The sequence below is a fragment of the Nannospalax galili genome, unplaced genomic scaffold, assembly GCF_000622305.1.
Source record: "Nannospalax galili isolate Female #2095 unplaced genomic scaffold, S.galili_v1.0 scaffold529, whole genome shotgun sequence".
NCBI classification, from domain to species: Eukaryota; Metazoa; Chordata; class Mammalia; order Rodentia; family Spalacidae; genus Nannospalax; species Nannospalax galili.
In genome coordinates, this window is record NW_008360309.1 from 505748 (window position 1) to 532469 (window position 26722).

General features: G+C 51.1%; 1 protein-coding gene across 3 annotated transcripts in view; it reads right to left on the reverse strand.

The window, feature by feature from the left end:
• Window positions 1–1943: 1943 nt before the first annotated feature.
• The window catches only part of Gatad2a (GATA zinc finger domain containing 2A), a 97134-nt gene continuing 72355 nt past the window's right edge, over window positions 1944–26722 (reverse strand). For 2 of the 3 annotated variants that reach the window (XM_008824472.3, XM_017795979.2), the window contains 10 exons: window positions 11194–11326; window positions 10954–11085; window positions 10029–10118; window positions 9474–9605; window positions 9205–9372; window positions 7457–7736; window positions 5752–6056; window positions 5149–5223; window positions 4489–4675; window positions 1944–3275 (listed from right to left, as the gene is read on the reverse strand). In XM_008824472.3, coding sequence (XP_008822694.1) covers window positions 3145–3275; window positions 4489–4675; window positions 5149–5223; window positions 5752–6056; window positions 7457–7736; window positions 9205–9372; window positions 9474–9605; window positions 10029–10118; window positions 10954–11085; window positions 11194–11326 — 1633 coding nt within the window. In that variant the 3' untranslated portion in view covers window positions 1944–3144. The remainder of the gene's footprint in view (window positions 3276–4488; window positions 4676–5148; window positions 5224–5751; window positions 6057–7456; window positions 7737–9204; window positions 9373–9473; window positions 9606–10028; window positions 10119–10953; window positions 11086–11193; window positions 11327–26722) is intronic. The other variant, XM_008824474.3, reaches the window with a different exon arrangement.

The following is a 26722-nucleotide window of genomic DNA, read 5'->3' on the forward strand; positions in this document are numbered from 1 at the left end:
ATTTACATACATGCAGGCAATATGTTCATGCATATAAAAAATACAAAAACACCTCAAAATTAAAATGCAAAACTAAGCATCTTAAATTTTCACCAGGAACTGATTCTGGAGGTAGTCCATGGCTCCATCTGTGCTTGCAATGTACCTGTGTATTACATTCCAAGGACAAAGCTCCCTTGTGTGTTCTGGAAAAGAAAATCACTCCAACACAGAGGCTGATGTCCTCAGATGGGTAAAACTCATCGGGATTCTGACCCCAGTTCCCCACCTGCCCAGAGGTCAGATGGGATCCGATAGGAAACCTAGGGCAGACAGGGTAGGAGACACCCTGCACACACAGCAGGTGAATCCCGCCCCTCCTCCTATTAACAAGGGCTACCAGAAACTGATAAAATATTTGGGACCCCGAGACTGAGCTGACAAAAGAACACTACAGTTGGTACTTGGTCCATTTCTTTATTGTTCTTCGTGTGAGACTACCCCGTGATACAACATACAGCCACTGATTCCAGTCTGTTTACCGGAACTTCTATTCTGGTTTGGTGGCAAACATTTTTTAAAAACATTATCAAAGATTCAGTCACAATAAATACAAGTGACACCGCCAGCCCCCATACCCTACACTAGTGTAACATTAAACATCATTAAACCTGTTTGTTGTCTTTTTGAAAGGGGCTCAGCTCTATTCAGTCTTCAGGTTAATGTGATTCAGCTTGGTAATAACCATCCTCCTAGGGGCATGGCAGCACTGTGATCTCACTCCCTCTGCCAAGGGCAAGCTCAGGCTTCCTAGAGGTCTCTGGTAGTCAGGACCTGGGGCAAGGCAGCCCCAGGTAGGGCCACTCTCCTACCCCAGGGGGCACTTGGATTTGGTCAGAGGTCTGTATCCCAAACACTATAGACCATGTGGTTTAAGTGTATACAAACGTGTTATACTTAGCCATTCAAATCTACCCCCAGCAATGTAGAGGAAACTGGGGCAGCTCCATGTGGCCACACTGACCAGAGAGTTTTCATTTCCCTTGGGAGGTTGTAAGTGGGGCGGGGCAGGACTCCTAGGGAGCCCAGGACCCAGCACTCAGGATGGAACCAGCTCTGTGGCCAACATAGTACCCTAAAAACAAGCAAGTCCCTTCCCTGGTCCAGCACTTCATTAGAGCATCACTATGGGGCTCCTCAGACTAGTGCAGTACAAAGGGAACATGGGCAGTGCTTCCAAGACAGTAAATTAAGGCATCTCATGTTCTATCCCTTTTTAATAAAATGCTTCATCACAGTATGTCACCCCTGGTGGAACACATCCCATAGCATGGAGGTGGAGGCAGCAGGGTGCAGGTGACCTGTGGCCTCTCCACTGCGATGGCACCTGCCCCTGGCGAGGGGAAGTCTACCAGGTTCACAGGGTTTAGGTGACAGGAGGAAAGCCACCAGGCTGGAAGGCTGCAGGACAGGAGGTTGTGATAGGTGTGGTTGGGACGATCAAGCCCTCTGCTCAGACCATCAGCACATGCTGAACTTTTCCAAATGCAGGGTTGGTGTGCACAGGTAACTGCACAGAACCGAGGACTGGGAAGGCTCTGGAGAGGCCACCTGGTGCTCCTGCCCAAGGAGCTGGAAGACTTTGAACATATCACTGAACAAAGAGGGTTGACCACCTACTGGGGATGGAGGAAGACAGGAATTGACTTGCCAGGCCCACAAATGTGCAAGGATTAAGAAATGCTTGCACACATGTATGTGTAAAAACATCCCACTTTCAAAAATAAAGCCAATTTCTATCCATTCTCCCAAATCCCTGGATGTTGGAACAGTCACACACGGGACACACTCAAACCCAAAATCACTGAACATCCTGGGATCTTCAACAAAATTAAGTTTTCCAAAATCAGAATTCTCAAGTGTCCAAATGATTCCTAGAGAGAAGATTTGCACACAAGAGCGAGCACGGGGTTAAATGAGCCTTTATTAGAAGGTGGCAGAGCATATCTGCAGATGGCGATGGGCCTCAGAACAGGGTTTAAATTAAAGTCCCCAACTGCATCACATCGAGGGAAGCTTGGGCCAGAGCGGGACAGGAATGGTGACCCATCGCCGCAAATGCCACGTGCTGGACTCGGTGAGGCTTCTGCCTTTTACCACAGAACCAGTTTTCAAAGAGTGAGGGAAAAGGAAACAAAATAAAACTAAAGTAGACCTGCCCTTTCAAAGACATGGCTGTGGACTAAAAAGGAAGAGAGAAAGGAAGTCAGAAGCAAACCCTGACGACTCCCAGCTCTAAGGGCTCTGGCTGGCACCACCTGCCAAGCATCCTCTTGGCAGGCACAGGCAGCTTGAGATTGTGTTCATCAAAAAGAAAGGAAAATTTAATAAAATAAATCACAAAAAATAACCCCAGCAGCCTCCCCACCAGCAGCCAGCTTGAGCTCCAGCATGGTGACCCCATGTTCCTTTGGAGTCCCCTGGGTGTCTGGTGGGGGTCTGGGCTGCCATCATTCTGATACACGTGGACTCCAAGGGTCTCGTAGCAAGCAGCAGCAGAGGTTCAGCCGGAGTAAGGATGGCAACGACCACTGCTGGGTGTTGCCACTCGGAATGCCCTCTGGGGCTGGGGCCTGCCAGGACCACACCGCACAACAGGGACCCAGGGTCTGCACAGTTCTCTTTTTAATTCCATCATCATGAGGTGATTACAAAACAAAAACAAAAACAAGAAAACAACAAAAGAAAAACTTTCAACCTATAGATGCCCATGAAGAGGCAAAGACTGGGGCCTAATATGGGAAAAGCCGAAAGAAAAGGAAACCCCGGCTTAACTTTGGGAGCCCCTGGCTGGCGCAAGCCTGGCACAGGCATGTCACAGTGTCTAGGGTGAGCCACCACCCACACAGGCCAGGGCAGAGCTGGCCCTAAGGTCCACGTTTCTGCTGGTGTCAGGCAAACTAAAGGCAAAGAGGAAGGAGAAGGTCCACGGGGGAAGGTCCCTGGATTCTTGTCGCTGGGGCAGTGCCCTCTCCTGGCCATGGCAAGGCAGCAGCCAAGGCCCGAGGTCTTTCAGGCAGCAGGCTAATAGGGCGTCAGTGTGTCCCAGACCAGGGGCCGTGGGAGGGCGGAGGGCCTGTCCTCCTCCGCTGGGTCAGGCTAGCACTATTTCCACGTGGCAGACTGGGGGATGGAGCGTGGCGGGATCATGTCAAGGAGGTATTCTCGTTGGCGGTCCACAGCTGACGAGGTCTTGTGCACTGCCAAGGTTGGGCCGACGAATGCAAGGGTCCCACCTGCAACACAGCACCGTGACAGGCAGTGGCCCCCTGGTGAAGGGAAGCTGACTAGGTACAAGATGCAGCCTAGACCCCCCACGTTAGAATGCACCCAAAGGAACCCAGAGCACCGCCACTGCCTCAATCCCAGGCCCTACTGAAGTGACCCCAAAGTGTGGGACAATGGTGAGAGATCTGGTCTGCTGCTGACCATGGTGCTGGGATAGGAGTGAACCCCAAAGGCTATGCGTTATCAGCGCAGTGGAATCTTGTGGAAAACTGTGGTCACAAGGAATAATTCTACCCTTATGTCAAATGTGTGAGCTGAAGTCTCATCATACTTCCAAGGTCGGCCTCAAGTGATCCCCTTGCCTTAGCCTCCCAAGGAGCAGGAATAAGGAGGTAAATGTCACTGTGTCTGGCTCTCTCACTTATGGATTACAGGAGTGTGCTACCCATCCATGTCACAAAAAAATTTAGCCAAGCCCATGAGTCCTTGGCTCATATTTCTTGAACAAGCTGGGTGTGCACTGACCCTGCTCATCATCCCTCTTTTCACTGTACTGCTCCTTGGCTCTCAATTCCCACAGGCACAGTTTCTCCAGCTCTATTTTTCCTACAGGGAACACAGACTAGCAGAGTGGGCTAGGGGATGACCACAGCTGGGGGCCATACTGCTGCCTCAGTTGTACCCAGCCCAGCCCTGTTCTGTTTTGCTCTGCACCAAGTTCAACATGGCCTATTTCACACAGGGAGTGGAGGAAGGATGAAGTGAAGATTAGGAGCTGGTACCACTACCCTCCATGGCAGCAGGAGCAAACCAGTGCTAACTGGGCAGGAAAGGGTTGGGGTATGTAGGAACCAGGAGCAAGTAAGATGGGTCTGCTGCCAAGAGAAGGCAAGGCTGGGGCAATGGGCATGTAGCCATGGGCCTGGTGCTCAGACCTCAGGTCAGGCTGAGAGCAAGTCACAAGCCAAGTCCTACTCAGCCTGTCTCCTGTTCCTGTACCCTGGGAGGGATGGGAATGAAGGTGCTGCTTTCAGGAAAGATGGGAGTGCAACCGTCTGTGCTACTTGTGTGGGCGACCTTGTTAAGGGAGGAACTGTCAGGGGACCAAATGAGCTCATGTGCCCTAGACAAGTCCGGGCCCAGAGCCCGTCTCAAAACAAAAGCAAACAAATAAAGGAGGGTGGCCCGGTGGCAGCAGGTCCCACAGAGGCGGAGGCACACCTGCACTCAAGGGTGTCTTCTTCCAGTTGGTGGTGGTGCCCTTGCTGGTGCCCACGGCTCTCTCGGAATGTCTGCCAGTCCGGCTGACCAGAGTTGTGGCTGCGTTTTGCAGTTTGGGTGACTGGCTGAACGTGTGTAGAACACCACGGGGCGTTGTGGCCGAGCCCCGGGACAGTTGGCTTGAGGCCTGTATGAAAGAGGTTGGACAAGGTTTGTGGGGGGCAGGGGCAGCCAGGCTGCTTGGCGTGGCCTCTCCTTGTCTGGCTGACCTTTTCCCACCCACTTGGGTCCCTAGAGTCCAAAGTCAGACGGCCAGGTGAGTTTCACCAAGACTTGGAGAAAAGGGGGGGAGAAAGAATGAAAGAGCGACAGATGGAGAGGGGAAGGAGGGGGGAGGGGAGGGGGGAAGAGAGAGAGAGAGAGAGAGAGAGAGAGAGAGAGAGAGAGAGAGAGAGAGAGAGGCACCGGAGAGAGAGGGCTGGTGTCGGAAGAAAGAAAGAGAGAGGGAGGGAGAGGGGGGGGGGGGGGGGGGGGGGGGGGAGAGAGAGAGAGAGAGAGAGAGAGAGAGAGAGAGAGAGAGAGAGAGAGAGAGGCGCTGCAGTGACAGCTGGCAACTGCAGTTGCATCTGCAGTTGGGCGAGGCCCCGGCCGGGTTCTGACCTGTAGCACGGCCCCGTTACTCCAGTCGCGGGCCTCTCCTGAGCGGAACGCCAACTTACGTCGGGGCTTTATGACCTACACAAACGGGGTTGAAAGGTATGTCAGCGATGTCAGTGCTGACTACCTGAGGTGGTGAAGAGTGACCCATTAGACAGGCCTGACCACAACTGCCATGCCAACACCTGCAGGCCCCAGATGCTGTGTGAGACTGTGAGAAAATGTGGTGAGGCACACAATGTGCAAGTAAACAGAAACTGCAAACTATAAAAGGGGGGCAGCTCCAGGCCCACACAATGGGAAGACGGGACAAAAACAGAGCCCAGGAGAGTGGGCCTCACACCTGCTCCTCTGCTCCACCTAGCCAGAGTGTGCCTGCTGATGCCCAAAGGAGGTGAGGCCTCAGCAGTCTTTTCAGACAGAAGCACTTGCCAGTGTGTTAGGAGTATAAGGTACAAAATCTAAAGGAACAACAAATTAATGTTTTCACTGCCAAACGCCATTATTAAGTGCAATTTAGCCTGCAGTTAACCACCAGGTGGATGGGTGGAGGGGGATGCCTCCGAAACATCCTGCCATCTAAGGACAGAAGGATGAAGCTCTCACCTGCTTCAGCACAGGGTGTGTGGCAGTGGGCTCGGCCTTGATGCTGCCTGTGCCCACCCCTTGCTGCAGCAGCCTCTGCTCCATCTCCTGCTCCTGCTGCAGTGCTTTCACAAATGCGGCCTTCAGGCGGCTCGTGTGCTCCACCTTGAGCGCCTTCTTCTGGTTGGAGGTCATGCAATTCTCACACATGATGGCCCCGCCCTTTTCTTCGCGCCAACGACACGTGAAGTCCGTCTTGCACTGCACACACATATAGGGCTCCCGGGACAGCACGGCAGCGGCTGTGGCAGCAGACATTCTGCCCGCTGCAAGATATGGGGGTGGCTCTGTCAAAAAGGGCACGCCAGGAACCAACCCCACAACCCTCCCCCTGCTATGGCAGTGGCCTGGGAGGATACCTCTCAGGCATGAGCTGCAGGTAGATAAGGTCTGCACACTCCACAACCACACCAACTGAAGCAAACATGTGCCAGACACTTCATGGTATCCTTCATATTGAGTATTCAAAGACCCGGGTGATGCTGGCCTGGCCTCCCTACCCACCTGTCCCTCCAATAAGTAGACAATGATGACACCAGGCCTCATCTTGCCCCATAGGTGCCCTAACAGATGTACCAAGGATGACAGTTACCCTGCAAGTGCCTTGTAGGCAAATGGATGTTCAACTCCCTCTTCTGGGGGACACCCCACCCCCACCATGAGGACAGCTGAGGCCAGGAAAGGAACAAGTGGCTTTCTCATCATGTGGCTGGCTAGTAGCAGAAACCAAGACTGGACTCCAGGAGGAGCCTGGGCTGCACCCACTGTTGACACCACTTCTCTGGATCCTTGGCTCTGCAGCCACTGTAATGCCGCCCAGCACTCAAGTTAACTACCTCTGATCACTGTGCAGAGAAGAGAACTGAGACGCATGTGACAGCCCTTCATTTCAGAGTTGAAGAGATGGGAACTACAAACTGCCCACAGATAAGGTCACCTCACACCTAGCCGAGGATGAGCTTACATTCTGGAGTCTCACCGTTAGTCATATTTATGGCAATAGGAGAAACAGCTTGACCCCAATAACAGAGGGGCAGAGCCAGCTTCTGGCACTCAACTCCCAGCCCTGCCTGATGGAGACGGAACCCAGGACTCAGGTGCACTTAGCTTCCTACATGAAGCTAAGTTCATTTTTCTCCAATAGCTCCTTGTCAACGCCTCCTTGCTACAGAGTGCCAGGGCCCTTATTTTCTAGCAGTACACCCCTGGTCTCTCCCAGAATTCCAAGAGGTAGAGGCTGCTAGCCCCATGCTACAGAGCATGGCATCTAGCCACAAGGACCTGTGGAACTCTGTGACCGAAGAGTATGCAAGAATTACTGAGGGATTGAGTTCCATCGCCAGCACCACATAAACTTGACTGACGGCTCAGGCTCCGAGTAAACTCCAGAGCCTGTGGGCTACCAGTGCTCGGGGCTGCTCTTAGGTGTGGCCCCTGCCCAGGTGTGCAGGGCTAGGGACTCCAAGGAGATTGAGAGGGGCCTGGAGTGTGTGCACTCAACACCACAGCCCCAGCGAAGCAGTAGGCAAAGCTCTCCATGCCTACCCTTTCCTTTCTGTACTCTGGACTGGGCAGTCAAAGTCTGGGCAATGTAGCTACCTAAGATGCCCAGTTCCGGAATGTGTCTTGTCAGAGGCTGTGGAAGGAGGTGAGGCAGCCCACTCACCTTGCGTCTCTAACAGGTTCTGTACCACCTCCTCCAGTCCAACCAGGTAGATGAACTCATTGTTGGCAGCGCTGGGCAGGAAGTTCATCTCTGGGGCGGGGGGCTTGGGTGGGGGTATCTCCAGCAATGTCTTCTCTAGCTGCTTACGCAGTGCCAACTTGGCAGCTGCCTGCCTGCTGGCTGGGGACTCAGCAGACGCAACCACAGAGGCCACACTGGTGGGGGTGGAGTTGGCCTGAGTGGAGGCACCAGTTGTTCCCTTCAGCGAAGCTGCAGTGGGCTGTGGGAAATACCAGGTGAGGCTTAGCACACTGCCTGAGGTTCCTCTGTGTCAGCAGCACTCAGCAGTGGAGTCCTTATGAAAGTAAATCTGGGTAGCCAGCCATCCCCAAGTCCATCAAGATCTGTGGCTACAGAGAGCTGGGTAAAGCAGAATCTCAGGAGATGGCTTTGGCACTCAGGAGCCCAGCAGGACTGACCTGGAGGGGCAGCTGTTGGTCTGGGTTCATGGGAAAATGAGGTTCCTGCAATGCCTCCCCCTCATGACTTCATGTCCCCACTGGGGTAGTCTCCACCTGCCCCATAGCTATATTCCCCAAACCATAAACCCAGGCTGACCATACCAGTGTCCTGGGCTCCTGCGGGGAGGGGAGGGATGGAAGGATGAAGATTCCCTGGAGGCCTGAAAAGGGCTATACACTTTCTTCCCCAGATGAACAGACACACAAGGTTAAGTCCAGCACCATTCTGTGGAGATTTGGAGGCTTGGCCCTTCCAGGTCACTGAGGGTCTTGGCAACCAGCCTGGCAGGTCACCCACTCAGCATGGGGACCCAGCCTAGACCTCTAGCCTCTGACTAGCCAGGGTCCTGGCTCCACTCTGGCACCAGACCACCTGGTGACAGGCCAAGAATAGCAAGGGTGGAACAAGTTTGTGGCGTGAGGAGCAGCCTGCTCCACTAGTCTTTGTCATACCTAGGACACACACCCTCTTAAGTAGGAGGCAGTGATGTCCATTGTCTATGCACTTGAACTGGCCCTAACAAGCAACGACCCTTTGTCAGGGCTGTCCAGAGCCCAGCCCTGTCTTGTCTGAGGAGAGCGGACAGTGACAAACAAGGAAGAAAGAACATACTCGTCAGCAAAAGGCCTGCAGACCCAGTAATTTCATCTGTCAGAGAAGGTCTGCCCGCCTCTTGGTCCCTTTCTTCTCATCTCGCTATCCAAGGCTGGGGACAGACCCTCCCCACCTCGGAGGCTCGGTACAGAGGTGAAGGGACACATGACTAAGAATAGCTTGCTGTGCTGTGGGAGGATCTGTGACGTGCTGTCCTCCCAGCCTTCCCTGAGGATACAAGTCAGCAAGATCTGGAGACAGCCAGAGCAGAGACTCTGGGAAAGGTATTGGGCCCCTGAGGCACTGGTGCCCCTCTAAATGTCTCTAGGCCCATCCCTTGTCTCACTTGTTCCCCAAAAGCCTCCTGACTTCCACATACTGCCTTTTCTGAACAGACCCCACCCAACTTTCTCGGAAGCTGCCCAACTCTGCTAGAGGACAATCTGCCCATGACATTAACACTTCTACTCCAGAGAAACACTAGTCCCATCCCAGGGGGTAGAGGGGCTTTCAAGGCCCTGTCACCCTCAAGAAGGAGCAAGCAAGTAATACCAGCCCACGCCTGGCAGACAGGATAGTGCCCAAGACCTACTGGTGAACCCTTCCTACCCCCACCTTAACACTGGCCTCACCTGTGGGATGTTGACCAGCAGACTAGTGTTGGGGACATTGGCTACACGGATGAGTCCCTGCTGAATGATCCTCTGTCCCTGAATCTGCATGCTGGGCACTGAGGCTCGGGGAGCCAGGAGGAGGGGTGGTGGCCCCGTGGAGGAATGCTGTCTGATGTTGTGGATCTGCTGTGGGGTAGGGAACAAAAAATGTCACTGAGACCAAGCTCGGCAGGCCACAGAAGGGGTGGGTGCACCTGGTCCCGCCCCAGCATGTATGCCCAGCTCACCTGGGCCCCCCTGACAAGCGGTGGCATGACCACCTGGGAGTTGGCCTGTGGCCCCAACTTAGTGGACACCTGCTGCCCACCTCGAACCAGGGGTGGTGGGATGATGCTGCCGGGCATTCGGGCGGAGGAGGTCTGTCAATGACACCAAGGTCACATTCATATGATTTTTCCTTTTCTGTTAAAACTCATTCTGCCTCCACATCCCCCCAGGGCTGGGATGATAGGCAGAGCCACCAGTCAAGTTTATGTGATACTAGAAATGGAACTCAGTCAAGGCTCTGTGCATGCATGAGGCAGACTCTTAACTGAGCCACAGCCCCAGGCTAGTTTTAGAGGTTTGTTTTTAAGGTAACAAATGCTTGGTTTGGGGTACATGTGACAGCATGGTCCTCTGGAATGTGGGGGCCCCATGCCAGCTTATTTGGAAGGGTTAGGGTTAGGGCAGCCTTTATATCCACAGGACCTCTGACTGGGGTTGCTCAGGAAACTCACTGAAGGGGCTTTCCCAACTATGGGTAACGGTAGTACTGGCCAAGAAGCAGGAGGGACACTGACCTGAAGTGATGTCTTGCCAGCAGGAATGTTCTGGGTACCCCGCACAAGCGGGGGAGGAGTGGTTACAGTGCTCCCTGAGGCAGCTGTGGGCTGCAAGAAAGCAGGACACACAGATGATCAGGAAAAGGGTTTGGCTTCCAGCCTCAAGGTGGCTCATCTGCAGTGGGAGCTGGCATGTGGACAGTCATACCCACACTACTGCCCACAATCACTTCCTACATGAAGCCCAGGGAGCCCATGGCTAAGGCCAAGGCATCTGGGCTGGAACAGCTCAGTCTCAACCTTAGTGAGAAAAATACTATGTATGTCTGAGCAATTTTAAAGCCACATGCTCTGCTAGAGATGACACAGTGACAGGTCTGGCTCACTCCACTGTCTTCAGTAACTGATAAAAAGATTTAAAGTGACAGGCTCTGTCTGCCTGCTCATGGGATAGGCAGTACAGGCCAACTGGGACTCAGTACAGGAGGCACTGACTTCACTTTCCTGAGAGTTCAAAGAGTATGGAGGGCAACTGTACTCCCAACCAGCAGCCTCTCTACAAGCTGCACATGAAGCCCGACTGGCCATAAGTCACTCTCTTCAAAGAGCCAGTGGAGGGCGGGCTGAGAACTGTGAAGTGATTAACACTAGGTCTGATGCACAGGAATGGAGGGTCAGCTGCCCACAGTGGTTAGAACATGCTTCAAATCCAACTCCTAACCCCAAACATGTTTAAAGCAGTGTCAAAGACACACATTCTCCATTTCCTTTGAGTCGAAGAAGCCAGCTTTACATACGTAGAACATTCTACACTGAAGCTTACCCTGACTCAACATGTACACCTGCATTCTCAAAGGTTGGCCATGACCCCTCCTGAGCCAGCCTTTCCAAGGCCAAGATCCCCATGCTCTAATAGGGCTCCTGAGTAGGGCAACATAAACACCTTCTGTGCTGTGGTTTCCTTTTGGATTTGACTCTGCCGAAGCTTCTTCAACAGGACGAGCTTTGCTTCCTCCAGCCTCAGCTCCTCCTTCAGCTGCTTGATCATCCTCTCCCGCTCTTCCGGGCTGCTTTTCTGTGAGGGCAAGAGCACAAAGTTGGGCGAGGGGCCCTCAGCAGAGGCTCTGAGAGGTCAGAAGTGGCAGGGCTCCCAAGAGTGGACACAGGACCCTCAGAGGCTCACCAGGAGCGCCTCAGTGCTGGTGTCCTTCATGGTCGCTGTATTCAGCCCATTCACTCTTGGGCTTGATGGCTGCTCACTGTCAGACAGCACGATCACGTCAGGTGAGGGGGGTCTTCTCTCAGACTTCATATCGCTGTGGGACAGAGATAGTGGATGGTTAACAGAGCAGAGTGCCAGAGAGAGTTGCCTGCTTGGCACAGCATGGTAGCAGGTGAAGAGTACACCATCCTAGTCAGTCACATGACCCGTGGTCCCTAGCTGCATCCTCACCACATCTATCATGGATTGCCTTCATGAGTCTTAAGGGCCCTCCACCCCTGCCTGTGTGCCTGAATGCAACACAGACACTTTAGAAAGTGCTGTTCTATCGTGGGGCCAGGTCACAGGTAAACGCAGTTATCTTCAGATCCTGGTGCACTGGCCCACCCTTGGTGTGACAGGATGTGAATAGATCAACTGCCAACTGCTAGTGCTGGGAACTGCTGCTAATGGGAAGTCCAGCCCTCCCTTAACTCCGCCCCATATGGTCCCCAAAGCAGCTCAATACTACACTGCTGACCTGTGCACACCTCCCACAAGGGAACCCAAGGCCATCTGCTGAACTCCTACTCAACAAACCCCAAAAATACCATCTCTCAAATGCCTGGGCCTCCACCTAGGTGACCTCATGCTTGGGTCCTCTGCTCCTCTACAGAGGCGGATGGATCTGTTCTAAGGACACCAATGCTGTCCTGCCTACTACCGTCTGCCTCCAAGCCTGCACAGAAGCCCCAGATCAAGCTGTACCATGAAACACAAATCACTGTCACCCACATCTGCTAATACACTGCAGTGCATGCTGGAAGCTCACTTCTCCCTGTGAACCTCACCGATCAGTTTCTCTTCTCACCAACTACTACTGTGTCTCACTAGGAGCTCAGCCACAGCAGGAATGGCCTTGCCACAACAAGCATCCTTCTCGCACTAAGAGCCAGTCTCTCATCTGCTGGCCTGTTGTACCCAACACAGACAATCCAATATTGGACTTCCTGTTGTGACAAGTGTGATAAGGCGTATACATCTGTTGCTTCTAAAGCCTCCAGACCAAATAAATGTGCTCTGTTGTTGCTGTGACACATAGGTGGGGGCAATGAGTCCCAAAAGCAGTTCTATCCACAGATAAGGTAGAAACTACCACGGGACATGTGTAGGGTTCAGCACCCTACTGTGGGTAGAAAAAAAAGCTGAGGACGACATGTCCACTAGGTGTCACTGTGACCTAAGGGACAAACTCGGATAAAGTTACTAACTGCAAGTCACAGTGCAAACTTGTCCCAGCGGTTTGTGCTAGACCAGTGTTGATGAGTACCTGGGTCAAGAATCCCTGGATCCCCACCACCAGGTCCAAGAAGCTATGTCCTCAGGGGGTGCAAGTACAGGTAACAAGCTGATCAGTCAGATGCTGACTCTGGAGCCTTGTCCTCCTCCTTCTGTAGCTCTTTGTCCCACCCCAGAGGTACATGGCAGTTACACCTGAATGTTGGCCCCAACCTGATCTAGTGCAGTGGCTGCCAGACTATCAAGCCAGGGAAAGAGGGCAGAAAAGTGTTCTCCTCCCTTTCAAAGTCTGTAGCCCCAAGTCTGGAGTTCATAGAGCCCAGGGTTCTTGAAATGCTGACACTCTGAAGTCTGGAACAGGTCAGTTAAGGAGACCCTGGGCACGTCCCTCAGATCTCATCAAACTTTCCAGGTCTCTTTCCCCTTATAGTTACCCCCACAGGGTAGGGATCCTTACGTAGCCCAAGATCTCCAGGTCCACCACCAGTTACCCCACAGAGCAGCACAGGTCTGGCAAAGTGCTGCACCTGCTACTCTTGCCCAGGTGGGTACCTGGGTGAACTAAATAGCCAGGCCCAGGTGGCACCTAGGAAAAAGTTACAGACCAGGGACAGGCTTCCTGGGCATTTGCAAATTGAATGACAGCCACCCAGAAGGATTTATCCCTTTTCTATCTTCCAGAGGTGAAATGTCTAATAAAATCTGTATCTGCTGGAAGGGCAAGGGCAGGGACCATCTCCAGCTGTGGCCTCCAGAGAGGACAGCCCCCACCTCAGTCACTCATCAATAACTCATCCCAGAGGTGACATCACTGTTCATCAGTAATCACTCATCCCAGCCAGTCACCAGCAGGGAGTGAACTTCCTGTATGCTAATCAGGCCACCAAATAGTCATGTGACAAAGGCATTTCCCTCCTTGGTCATGTGACCCTTACTGTGCCTTCCAACGTGAAAACCATGGCAACCGGCAGTTCTAACCGGTTTGTGACACAGAGCCTTCATTTTGAGTAGAGAGGTAAGGGTTCAGGTACTGTCAGAAAATGGAGGCTCCGCTCACCAGGGTGCTTCCTGCAGGACTTCCTGTGTAGTACCAGCCCCCAGGGGACTGTGCCTGTGTCCCAGGCACCAGGTTACCTCTTAACAAACACAGAAGAAGCCTCAAGTCCCTCTGGTTTCCTAAATGAAAAACTTTCTGAAGCTTAGTTTTTAAAGGCAGATCTTTGAGAGTCTCTGAACTTATCTAGAAAGTTCTTAATCCAGGAAAAGGAACATGTGGCTCAAAATGGTCACAGGGATTACTTTAGAAGGAAACATTTTAAATTATAGAGTAGCGTGGAGGGGCAATGTGCACAGAAGGCTCTGTCCTGTGGCCAGGCCGTCTAGGATACAAATGTATTTATTTGGAAGCCTATGACGTTTTGAGGCAACTCCAGTAAGCCTGTCCTGTCTGCCTATCTTGAGAACACGTAGGAACAGTGCAGTGATAAAAAGGGGCAACACCACCGGTAAGGATCCCTGGAAGCAAGCCAGGCTGTTACCAGCACTAGAAGTTCTGTCATCTGGTACGGATGTTCAATGTCCTAGAGGGGCAGCTGAGATCCTAGTCCTGCACAGAGATGGCCCTTGCCAGAGGCCAATGCAAAGTTCATATTCATTAGCCTTCTGAGAAGAGGAAGGGGCCTCATGGAGGAGACACAGAATTGGCCTGGGGAAGGAACCTTTGTGATTCTTTGAATGGGGCCCAGGAAAGATTCCCCCCTCAAATTTGGCCAATGCCCACTGGGCAGTAGAAAGACTGGCTATGATAAACAGCAGCTCTGTCCTTAAGAGTCATAGTCCACTAGGACATAGAAAACAAGAGGGAAGGCAAGGTCACAGGCAGGAGTGGAGTATAGGAATGGAAGAATTAAAGAAATCATGGCCCTAAACTCATTCAAGGGACATTCCAAGGAGTTCCACAAACCTAAACACCAATACAAAGGATGCATCTCAAGCTACAGAAAGCCTAGATGCACCTCAAGCTACAGAGAGGCAAAGAAAAAGTTTCAAAGTAAATACTGGCCATCCTGGGACCACAGAGCATGGACATGGCATCTCAGGTCAAAGTCTGCATTCAACAAGGTGGCCAGGACTCTTGTACACAGGAGGGGGGTTGGGCTGACCACGGCCTGTGACCTGAAGATGCATCGCTCAGGCCCAGAGGCTTTGCCCTAGAAGCTTGTCTCCATCTGGCTCTGGGAGGCAGGGCCCAGGGATCAAGCTTGGCTAGATCCCTGTCCCACCCATCCCTCTGCACGCAAACTTTGGGCCCTCATTCCTGCATCTGGATTCTAGGTAGTCTCCTTGGTCCTATTATCCTCTGCCTTTAGAATGGCCCTGGAGTGCATACCCCGAGCCCCATGTGCAGGGCACAGTTATGGGTTCCACTTGTGGAAGTGCAGGCCCGAGGCAAAGAAGACTTCCTTAGGTTTCCCACAAGGGGCCTGCTTTAGTTGATTGGGGGGGGGGGTGACGACAGGATGGGGGAATAAATGACAATTTGGATCCAGGGATGACAGTATGCCTTGCATCAGCCCTCCTTCCCTCCCTCAGTGTCCTGTAGAAGCGGCTGAGATTCTAGGCCCCCTGCACAAGGTGGCATATTATCTTCTGCCTCACAGGAGGGCTTCCCTACCTTGACATGTCTCCCATACATGGCAAAGCCTCAGCTCCCAACAAAGGCCAGGGATTCCTCCCTGGCAGGTTTCCTTGGCCCCAGAACAGGTGCTCCCACCTCCCTAGGATGAACTGGCTGGGGTGGAAGAGGCTGCAGGGCTTCTCTACTCAGAGCCAGGGGCCTGCACCTTAGTGCTGCCTCCTGAAGGTGTCAGCATCTTCCTGTGGCGAGATGTGTCCCCACTTCAGGCTAGAGGCTCCCAACTTGCACCCCACCTAGCCCTGGGCCTGAAACAGCTCCAGGCAACCTGGAGAGAGCACCCCACAGGCTCAGAGACAGCAGGCTGTGCTCGCTTCAGCCTCTTGAGGGATACCATCGTGTTCTCTGTGCCTCCTACTTTTCTTAGGACCTTGAAGCCTCAAGTGTCTCAGACTGCCCAGCACCAGGCAGAGCAGGAGCTGGGCTGCCCCAAGGCCATGGTAATGATGCAGCAGGAGGGGACTGCTCAGAACTCCAGTGCTCACCTAGGGGTAGCTCTACTGGCCCCAGAGAACACATTCCCACCTCAGAGATAGAGCTAATGGAGCTGTCTTCTCAGAACTACCTCAGGGGTTGAGTATCTTCCTAGCAGGTCACCAGCTGCCTCTCCAGAACTGGCAGGTCAATGTCCTGGAGGCTGCAGACAGGTCCTAAGGCAGTTTGAAAATGCTAAGAGCTCAACACCAGACTCCCAAAGAAGCCCAGACAATGTCTGACAGGTCATGGCCTTGGGACCTGGAGGTGGGGGGTAGGGGGGAAAGAGAGTGTATATCAGTGCCCAGGAAGGCCTGTCAGTGCCCAAGAAGGCCTCCAGTCACAGTGATCTGGACTGTAGGCAAGCTTTCCTGGGGTCCCCAACAGTCAGTCTGGGGAGACTCAGGCAGTTAACAAGTGTGAACAAAAGTTTCCAGAAAAACTGCATCTTGAAACTGAACATTCTACAAATGCTGATCAGCTGATTAGAACTTCAGTGGTTGTGGAGAGTTTGGAATACTGTAGGTCCAGAGCCTAATTATCATTTATGTTGGGCTATCTTTAGCCCCCTAAATACCTACTCCTTGCCCGCCTTTGTTTCCGGCTTAACATCCTGTGACTAACAGATTAAAAACCTTTTGGAATGTATTATCTTAGCACACCACCAGTTTCAACCAACCAAAGACTGAGAGTCATCAGTCAGCATCTGAGACCTGTAGCTGAGATTTCTCTTCTGCTGTATCTGCCTACTCAATGTTTCCACCAATGTGTCTGAAGTGTCTTCATTTGTGACTTTTCTTTGTTCTGTTACTATAAAAACTTCATGGAATTTGGGGTAACTCATATTTGGATTCAGAATAAACTGGACCTTATTTCCCTTTGAGGTGAGAGTTATGCTTTTGTGTGGACACAGGCCACCTGCTAGTCCTTGCAACCTGGCACAAGTGAGCAGCCTTGAGGAGGGGGGTCCACTGATACCCCTTGCCTCTTACATGGTTCTAGATGAGACTTTGAGCACTCAGGATTCCAACAACTCCGAGGGTCTGGGTGATAGATAACCTAGAATGCGTGGGTGGCTATTGAATGCCAATCCATTTGGAAAGGTTTTTAAATACCAGCCTACTGTGCATCTTTTTAAGCAAGAGACCTTGCAGAGCCAGCTTGAGCCCAAGCACGCTGTGAATGTCAACATGCACCCTTGATACTCAGGCTCCACTAGAGCTTGCATTCTGGGTGGAGACCCTGCTGGGAAAGCCAACAGGCAGTGGCTCATTCACAGCCCCCTAGGTCCTTTCCACATCCTTGGCTGGTTTTGTGGCCCCATTTCCAAACCATAGAACTCAGCATGAAGCGCTGTTGCATTCTTGAGCCAGGTCACAGAAGCCTGGCAGCTTATATGCAGGCCTTAGCAATGATGGCTCTGGGAGGGTTTGACTGCCCCAGGCCACATGGTGTAGGAAAGCCCTCTGACTGAGGGAACAGAGATGGGTTCTGCCAGGCTCAGCCACTGCACGTGAGTGAAGAAGCAAGTGGGACACCCAGCATAGCTGGCATGAGACCAGCAAACCCACAGAACTGCCAGACAGTAAAGCATCAATATAGATTGCTTAAACCACTGCACTAAAAGGACCATAGGGCCAGCCCACACCTCTTCCTTCATACTGTCCCCAATAGAGGACACCCACTGTAGACACTAAACCGAGACAAAGCAGGGAGCAAAAAGGCAGTGAGGAGTGATGCACACCACCAGAGGCAGTCCACTGTCCACAGGTAGGACGTGGGTGAGACAGAAGGGCAAGCACACATCAAGCTGCCAGATGAAAGGGCAAAGAGCTTGTCCCAAAGGAGGCACCTCAGGCACCCCCTCGAGTGAGGGTCTAATCAAAGCCAAAGTGCAGTTCCAATGCCCCACTCATCACTGTGCCACCTCCCACCAAAATCCAGACCTGCTTCTAGAAACAACTGGAACTGGAATAGTCATCACCAGTTCCTCCCGATGACATCTGATTTGGAAGGCCCCCAGGACTCAGTGTGCCCACACTTTCAGAGACCTTCCTTATTACTTGGGCATAGGAGCAGCTCAGAGGGACCTATCAAAGCCCATCATCCTTTACCTTCTTTCAGGGACACTCATGAAAAGGGAAACCCCACTGCCTATAAACACAGGCTGTACCCCAAAGCCCTGGCTGGCCTGTCCTAGGGATGGTGGGCACAGACCAATGCTCTAGAGCCACCTGCTCCTTGCCAGTCTGCTCTGCTCAGCACCCATCATCACTCCTCGCAGCAGTAACTGAGAGCCTCTTGGCTAAGATGCTGGGAGACAGAACACATTCTGCCTCTTTCTGCTACAGAGGCTAGAGATGTGAGCAGCTGGGATGAGATTTCTGAATGCCAGCCATCACTCTTCCTGGAGACTTCAAGTCTAAAAGCAGCTCTGCAGCTTTATCATGGCAAGCTTTGCACCATGACCATACCTGGGCAGGACTTCAGGGCCCCATGTAGTGCTACTCCCAGCAGCAGTAAGGCAAGGTGGTACCTAGCCTGTGCTGTCACCTCCTTCTGGGAACGCTGACTGCAGCAAGGGCTGAGCAAAGCAGCTGAAGGGTGTGGAGGCAGCTGGGAGACCACAGCAGGATGCTAATAGGGTAAGAGACCCACTGTCCACCAATGGAAGCCACCATGGCATGACCTGGGCAGTGGTTGATACTTTAGGCTAAGCCAAATCCTGTGTTCTTGGGCTCAGAAGCACAGGAGAAGCTGTCATTAGTAGCCCTCCTAACCACAGAACTGGAGTTACCCCTAACACCTGACCCTTTATGGTAGCCACCCCTGTGCCAACCATAATGACCCTTCCATAATCAACAGCACTTCCAGTATACAGAGAACAACATAAGGCATGGAAATGCTGGGTGACTGCCCAGGGTGACTCAGCCAGGCTCTGCAGACAACCTGAGCCCCCAGGGGAAAAGACTGCCACATGCATCCTATATGGGAGAAGACCTTGGGAAGACCTCAGGAAAGGACATGACTATGTTATTTATGTTATCCTGTTTGTGGAACAAGTTAAAGATCACCTTTGTAGCTGAAGGATCCTAGACAGCCCACAGCATCCACAGGAGAATCAATGGGGCGATCAGAACTTGAGATGACAAGTGAGTAGGGGGCAGTCCCAACACCCAAAAGGGCCTGAGCTTAGGAAGGGTGAGGCCCTGGCCACTGGCTGCAGCACCAAACCCAGCATCAGGTATATATGCCCAGGTCAGGCCAATTTCCCTCTAGGGAAGAACACCATGTGAAGTCCCACCAAAGCAGAGGATGGACTCCCCACAGCAAATGTACAAATCACACCTCCAGGGGAAGAGGCCAGCTTGCCCACCCACAGTGTAGTAACAAAACTGACCTATGTGCCACAAAGCACCAGTGCAGATATTGGCACGGCTTCCTGGCTTGCCCCTTCAGACATCTGAGCTTTAAGATTCATGACCTGTCCCCAGGAGATAGGCATGTACTACAAGTGTGCCTGGCCCTAGCTCACTGGCACATGTCCTGGTAAGGAGAGAAGGGCTGGTCCTGGCCCAGTCAGCTGACAGTGATAATGCTCAGTGGCTCCATCTGAGGAATGGAACACCAATCATGACAGGAGTCCTGAAATGCACAATCAAACTTTTCAGTACTCTGTGACAAAGTGACAGACAAGATGAAGGTGTGCCAGATAGGGCATTCCCCTTGACTAGCACCATGAAAACACTTGTATTTTCTAGAGAAGGACAATCATAGAAGGAAATCATGACTAGGACAGGCAATTTTTCCCTAAATCAGTCAACATAAAGATCGTCTATTCACAAAAAATTCCTGGTGGCTACTGCGGCTAGTGATCCAAGTCTGAGGCCAGCTTGGACTATAGAGACCTTGTCCCCAAAACAAAAGCTTTCCTCTGTTCAAAGTGCAGAGGAGCACAGCGGACTTCCATACCCTCCTGTGGAGCAGGCCAGCCCTGAAGTTAGCCTAAGGAAAGACCCAGAGTCATCACACAGCCACTACAGCAAAGCCAATGGTTTCCTGCACAGGCCTCAACCCTAACAGTGCATCAATATGTGCAGAAGAAAAAGGACCAGCAACTGTCTTGCAGTGCCAAGTATTTCCAGAGATTTGCAAAACAAATTGTCACCGCTTGCTTTTTGACTTTATGATAATGGGAAATCAACATGCACTCAGCAGAAAGTGAACTGCACAGCCTCCACAGTGCCCCCAGTGCAGTGTGGGGCTCCCAGGTGCCAGGGAGCAACCTCTGTGCTCTACTGCATGGATTCAAATGGTTTGACTTACACCATTTTCAACTTACTATGGGGCTTATTGAGACATAATCCATCAACCGAGGAGCATCATAAAAATACCATGCATGCTGCTATTTCACAGGCATATTACTTTTAATTCAATAAATAAGTACTTTTAAAATTTCTAATATATTAGGTGTCCACATTCAGACTCCACGAATCCAAAGCTGTCTGAGGCCCAGAAGGAAAAGTGGCCAAGCCTGTGATTCAGAAGGGGGTATATCTCCCCAGCAGTCAGGTCACTGAGTGGACTTCCCAGTTCAGTCTTCCCAATAAATGCTGAGTGTGGAGATGCATGCCTTTAATTCCAGCACGTTGGAGGCAGGGGCAGACAGATCTCTGTGGGGCCAGTTTGGCAGACATAAAGAGAGGGGGGAAAAAAAAGCAAGACAGTGAAAACTCCACAGGGCTGCCATCAATTTTCTTCTAAACTCTAACCAAGCAGCCATACCCAGTACTTAATCCCAGCACCTGGGAGGCAGAGGCAGTGGTTAAGAATACTAGCTATTCTTGCAGGTTTGGTTCCCTGCACCCACAAGTAGATCCCGTCTCAAAAAGACCAAAAAATAATTCATTAATTAAAAAATTAAAATCTAACCCATCACAAGCCAACGAGACTTAGTAACTGAGATTCCCATGGCCTTCAAACAGCTCCTAAGGTTTCCAATTCATGCCTGGCCAGGGCAGCCTAAATCCCCTGAGCACACTGACACACACACTGACACACTGCTGCTCCAGATCACTGCTCTCCAGGCCTGGTAATCCCATCTTCCCTGGCCAACATACATCTCTGCTCTTTCAAAAACTTCTGAACTCCACACAGGCCCAGAGCATCAACTACCCATCCTCAGAAGGAACTACCACCAAACCTAGTGCTGCCCAGTACTGAATCTCATGGCCTGCCCACCCGTCAAAACCCCCTCAAACAGAATTCAGCTTGCATTCAGACCCTGACTCTAAGCACCCCAATTTCAGAGTCATGTGCACTGACCTTTTCCCCCCTACCCAAGTGCCCTGGAGGGAGGCATGAGCTGATGGTTCTCTTTAGAAAATCCTACAATGTTCTTTGTTGTTTTTTTTCAAACTAAGAATTTTTAATTTACTTTTATTGTATGTGTATTAGTGTTTTGCCTTCATGTATGTAAGTGCACATGTGCGTAATGCCCAGAGGCCAGAAAAAGGTGCCAAATTCCCTAAAACTGGAGTTACAGTTGCTAACCACCATGTGGTTGCTGTGAACCAAAGCCAAATCCTCTGCAAGAGCAACAGTGCTTGTAACTGTTGAGTCATCCCCCCACCCCCACCATATTCTTTGATTGGTTTTGCTGGCCTCCCAATTGCTGGAGTGATGGGTATGTGCCCCCATACCCAACTTGCTCAGGACACTTATGAAAAGTGTCAGGAGCCTGCCCTGATGAATTCTGGACATCCCTATCACTGGGTCTCAGTCCTACTAAGACTAGAAGCTCTCCAATTATACCACAACTACTTTTAAGATTTAAGCTCTTGGGGCTAGAGAGATGGCTCAGTGGTTAAAGAGTACTAGCTACTCTTCCAGAGGACCTAGGTTTGGTTTACAGCACCCACACAATAGTAACTGGTCCTTAACAATCTAGTTCCCAGGGCTCTGACACCCTCTTCTGGCCTCCACAAGCATTGTACACACAGGTGTACTTACATACCTGCAGGCAAAACACTCATATATGTAAATAAAATCTATTAAAAAAAATATTTAAGCTCTATGCAGGGTATGGTGACGCAGGCCTATTGTTCCAGCTTCAGTTGGTGGCAGTTGAGGAGTCTGAGACCAACCTGGGCTATATGAGACCCCGTCTCCAAAAAAAACAAAGTGTTTGCTTCAGCAGCACTGTACTAAAACTGAAGCAGCTCAGGAGATGACATGGCCTCTAAGCAAACTAACTGAGCATTCTGAATTAAAACAAAACAAAATTTTAGCACTAAAAATAAGTAGTTCTGTGGCATGGGCTCTAAGGATGAGAACATATAGCAAAGACTGCTGTGTCTCCCAACTTTCCACTCATTAGACACTACCTCCCCAACTCCCACTCCCAAGGGAGGACAGGGCCCTCCACGTCACTGTAGCACCTGCTTGAGCCTCAGCCACAGGGAACTCAGCATCTCTCTGGCTCTGCCTATCACACCACCTTTCTCTCTTGGGGTGTCTGTGGTCCATCCCCTCTCCTGTCTCTTATTTTCAGAAAACTCCTGAGCTCTTGTGGGCTTGTCCTTCAGCACTGTTAGAAGTCTTACTCTGTGATGAGGCAAAGATGAGAGGGGCTCTGAGGGGAGATGTGAAGTGTCCCAAGTCAAAAAGAAACAAGTCATCACACCAAGGCTGCCAGACACAGCCCTCTTTTGCAAGCTATCCCTTAGGACTATTACACTCTGGGTTTATCTTCTTAACAAGATCAAAACAAAACTCATAGATGCTCTTCCTGTCAGGCCATTCTTTTCCTCCAGAGCCCTTTCACAGGCTCTGGTATGACTCCCGTTGGCACACCTGGATGGTCCTGGCATCCACTATCATGTTTCCACATGTTCTATATATACTGAAGTTCTATATACTCTGCTCCTCCATCAAAATGCAGTCAGGACTACCTCAGGGAACACTGGGGCAGAAATGAGCCAATTAAAAAGCAACAGATGCTAGCCTAGTTATAACCAGCAGAGACCCTCCCTCTGTGTCCCCACAAGTTTAAGTGACCAGCCACAGTGGTGAGGCAGCAGTTCCAGTAAGATGAACCTCCCAACATGTGACTAAGTCTCAGCAGGAATGACAGAGGCCAGCCAGCCATTAGAAACAGGAAGCCATGAAGTCTTTCAAGCCTGTCATCCCAACACATGGGAGGCAAAGGCAGGAGGATTATTATCAGTTCAAGGTCAACCTGGACTACTCAATGATTTTTAGGACAGGGAGATCTTGTCCAAAAAAAAAAGAGAAGGAAAGAAGGAAGGAAGGGGGCAAGGGGAGTTCTTCCTTCCCTGTGCTGCTGCCCAGCTTAGAGGGTATGATGATATATAGCACTCTCAGGTCCCCACCCCCCACCACCACATGAAAGGCCTACACCATAGTAGTGTGAAGGGTGACTCTGGGGTTGACACTGTCCAGGATCCTGGGGTTCCTCCACGACCAAACGATATAAGGAAAATGGGGTTGGCGGAGTGGTTCTTCTTCGACTGCTACCAAGCTGATACGCCATGGCCCGAGTGTGTGGTCTAGGTCACTTTGAGGAGTTGGAAACGTAACACCTTAATGTCCCAGACAATTCAATCTACAAGATCCTTAGATCTCAGTGATTCAAAATGCAGTCAAGTGAAATTCTGGGATAAAGGTGGAAACTGAGGCAGAGAAGGGAAGGACCATGCAGGTTTAGAGAGATGCAACTGGGACAGGAAAAGAAGCCCCAAACCAACACTGGAGAGCATGCATGTACCTAAGTTCACACAAGCAGAACTTGCCTACATGATAGTCAAGAGCTGAGGTGGGCTATGATCTTCTGGTTAGAGCTCAAGGAGGTGCTTCCCTTCCTAGAGGCCACTCAGCCTCTACTGGAAGCTAAGGCAGCACAAAGGAGCACAGAGAAAAACAGGAGTGCTGGCCCTCAGGTACTGGGGAGGGCTGAGGCCAGCAGGGGACTCAAGGTGGAGATCTGGGTTCTAAGAGCTGCCCACAGAAGACATCAATCCTCAGACTAGGAGTACAGGAGGAAAACAGACTTCCTGTCAGGGTCAATCCCTTAAGGAAGGCCACAGGAGAGGGGCGGTGAGGGGCCATGCATGCACATCCCAAGGCTGTGTCCTGAGACATGACCCAGGCATCTGGGCCACAGAGGTAGTAGACTTGGGATGCATTCCAACAGACAGCTAGCAGGCCCCAGTCTGCATGCTAGGGAAAATGATACCCCACCCATTTCCCATACTGGCCAGTGTGTGGATACTCTGAAACTCCAGCTTCTGATGGACAGGCTAGGCAGTCAGTCACCGCTTCCCTTCACAGACTTGGCCTTGTGCTTCCATCAGACGGGGGATAACAGAGGAGGACACAGTCAGAGACACAGGCCAGAGACTGAGTGGCTAAATCACAAGAACCAAGCTGCCAAACCTATGATGAAACAGCCAGGACATTTTGAGGGAAAACCTCTAGTTTCTTTAATGTAATTCAATCTGCAAGGACCTTAGGAGCCTGCCATCTGACTGCTAGTTATGGAGCAAGAACAGGGACAACACTGTCCACATGAGAAGCCTGCACAGCAGGCCCAGCAGTGGTTAGCCCAAACCAGAGCCTACACATGGAAGACCCAGCCTGTGGCAGTATTCAGCAAACCATACACTAGGTAATCCAAGGAAGCCAGATTGTTGAGACAGAGCAGAAAGTCTGGGATGAGGCAGGATAGGTAAGATGGGTCCAATAAGGATGGTAGGAAGCATATGGGTCACTCCTTAGTTGGGGGTGGGGGTATTCTAAGTGATAACAAGGTTCTGAGCCTTGACCATGCAAGTGTAGGTCTGTGAGAATTCATTACCAGGAGAGGTTCTGCCAACATGGGATGCGCTAACATGACCCGTGCTGTGATTTGGACAAGTTGCCCCCAAGGGGTGGTCCTTGTTCCAAGGTCTTGTGGGAAGTCCTTAAATCACACGTGGTATCACCTCAAAGACGATTGTGTGGGTCGGGGGACAGGCTGGAGAGATGGCTCAATGGTTAAGAGCACTGGCTGCTCTTGAAGAGGACCCAGGTATGATTCCCAGCACCCACATGATAGCTAACAACTGTCCATAACTCCAGTTGCAGGAGATACAACACCCTCTTCTGACCCCGACAGGCACTGCATGACATGGGTGCACTTACATACATGCAGACAATACACTCATACACATAAAATTAAAAATATTAAAGAAAATATTCTTTTTTAATGCCAGGCATGGTGGCACACACCTTTAATCCCAGCACTTGGGAGGCAGAGGCAGGCGGATCTCTGTGAGTTCAAGGCCAGCCTGATCTACATAGTGAGTTCCAGGACAGCTGGGGCTACAGGGAGACCGTCTCAAAAAGACCAAAAAATGAAATAAAATAAAAAAATAAATAAAATAAAATACGGAAAATATTCTTTTTTAAAAAGAGAAGATTGTGGAACTCTGATACCCCCATCTCCCGTCACTGGGAGCTGAGCAGTTTCCTCCATCTACATTTCCACCATGGTGTGTAGCTTTACCATAGGCCCAGGGGTCCTGGATCTCCCAGACTATGGACAAACCACCAAAGTCAAAATAAAACCTTTGCCCTTTTTTGGCATGTGTTATGTCACAGGTGATAATTTCAGTGCTGCCTTTATCCTCTGTCTCAAGCAGCCACTGACAGTAAAGCATTTTCTCAGCAAAGAATTTCTCAGCGAAGAATTTACCTGCTGGCCTCAACGCCATCTTGGTAAGCTAAGTGACCCATGTCTTTTCCAGCTTGTCCCATCTCTGCGTAGTAGACAAGCCATGGTGACCCATGCGGCCCCCCATCCAAATGTCCATTCTTGTGGCCACTCAGCTTTTGGAACAGAGGAGAGCTGCACATGTGTATGTAATATGGAGCCCAGGCTTGATGGGAGACAATGTAGTCTGTGTACCCATCTCAGATGTGCCACCCCTCTATGAATGCTGTGTTCTACCTGTGATGGTTAATCTTGATGAGATTTAGAATCACCTAGGGGACACACCTCTGACCCACTGTAGATGTGGGCAGCACCACTCCATGGACTAGACTCCAAGACTGCATAGAAAGGAAGTGAGTGCACGCAAGCATTCCTCATTCTGTTTTCTGCCAGTGGACAGTGTGCCGAGCTGCCTTACACTCTTGCCTCCATTCTTTCCTGCCACAATGGGTTATATTCTCAAACCATTAACCAACGAAACCTCTCCTTCCTTAAGTTGCCTTTGTCAGGTAGTCTGTCATAGCAGTGAGAAACATATTACCACTAGGCCACTCCCACCCAGCTGATGGAATTCACTAGTATGGAACCCACAGGGACAGAGAACTGCCTATGCCATGAAGCAGAGAGCAGCGAAACGAAGCACTGCTACCAGACACTGACTGAAGTTCAGTGTTGATTGAAAGCCAGAAGACAAAGGAGACATTGCACACCATTCCTACAAACAAAGTTAATCTGTGCTGTTAGAAGTTCAGACACCATTTATCCTTGAAGGGAAGCATCTGAACCCGCTAGAGACCTATTATGTTCGTTTCTTGATCTGGGCGTATCAGTTTTCAAAAAATGATCTGGTCATACACTCCCAAACTTTTCATCCTTTAGTGTGTTTCCCATAAAAAGTTACATTCCACAAAATGGGATGGGGAGATAGCTCACTCAGTTACATGCTTGCTACATAAGCATGAGGACCCAAGTTCCATCCCAAGATCCCACATAAAGAGCAAGGCTTGGTGGTGCCTGTAATCCCAGTGCTGGGAAGGTGGACACAGGTTGGTCTCTGGGACTCATTGGCCAAACTGACAAGCTCAAGGCTAGTGAGACCATCTCAAAAAATAAACTGCATGAGTGTGGTGGCACATACCTTTAATCCCAGTACTTGGGAGGCAGAGGCAGGTGGATCTGTGTTAGTTCAAGGCCAGCTTGGTCTACACAGTGAGTTCCAGGACAGCTGAGGCTACAAGGAGACCCTGTCTCAAAAACACCAAATATTT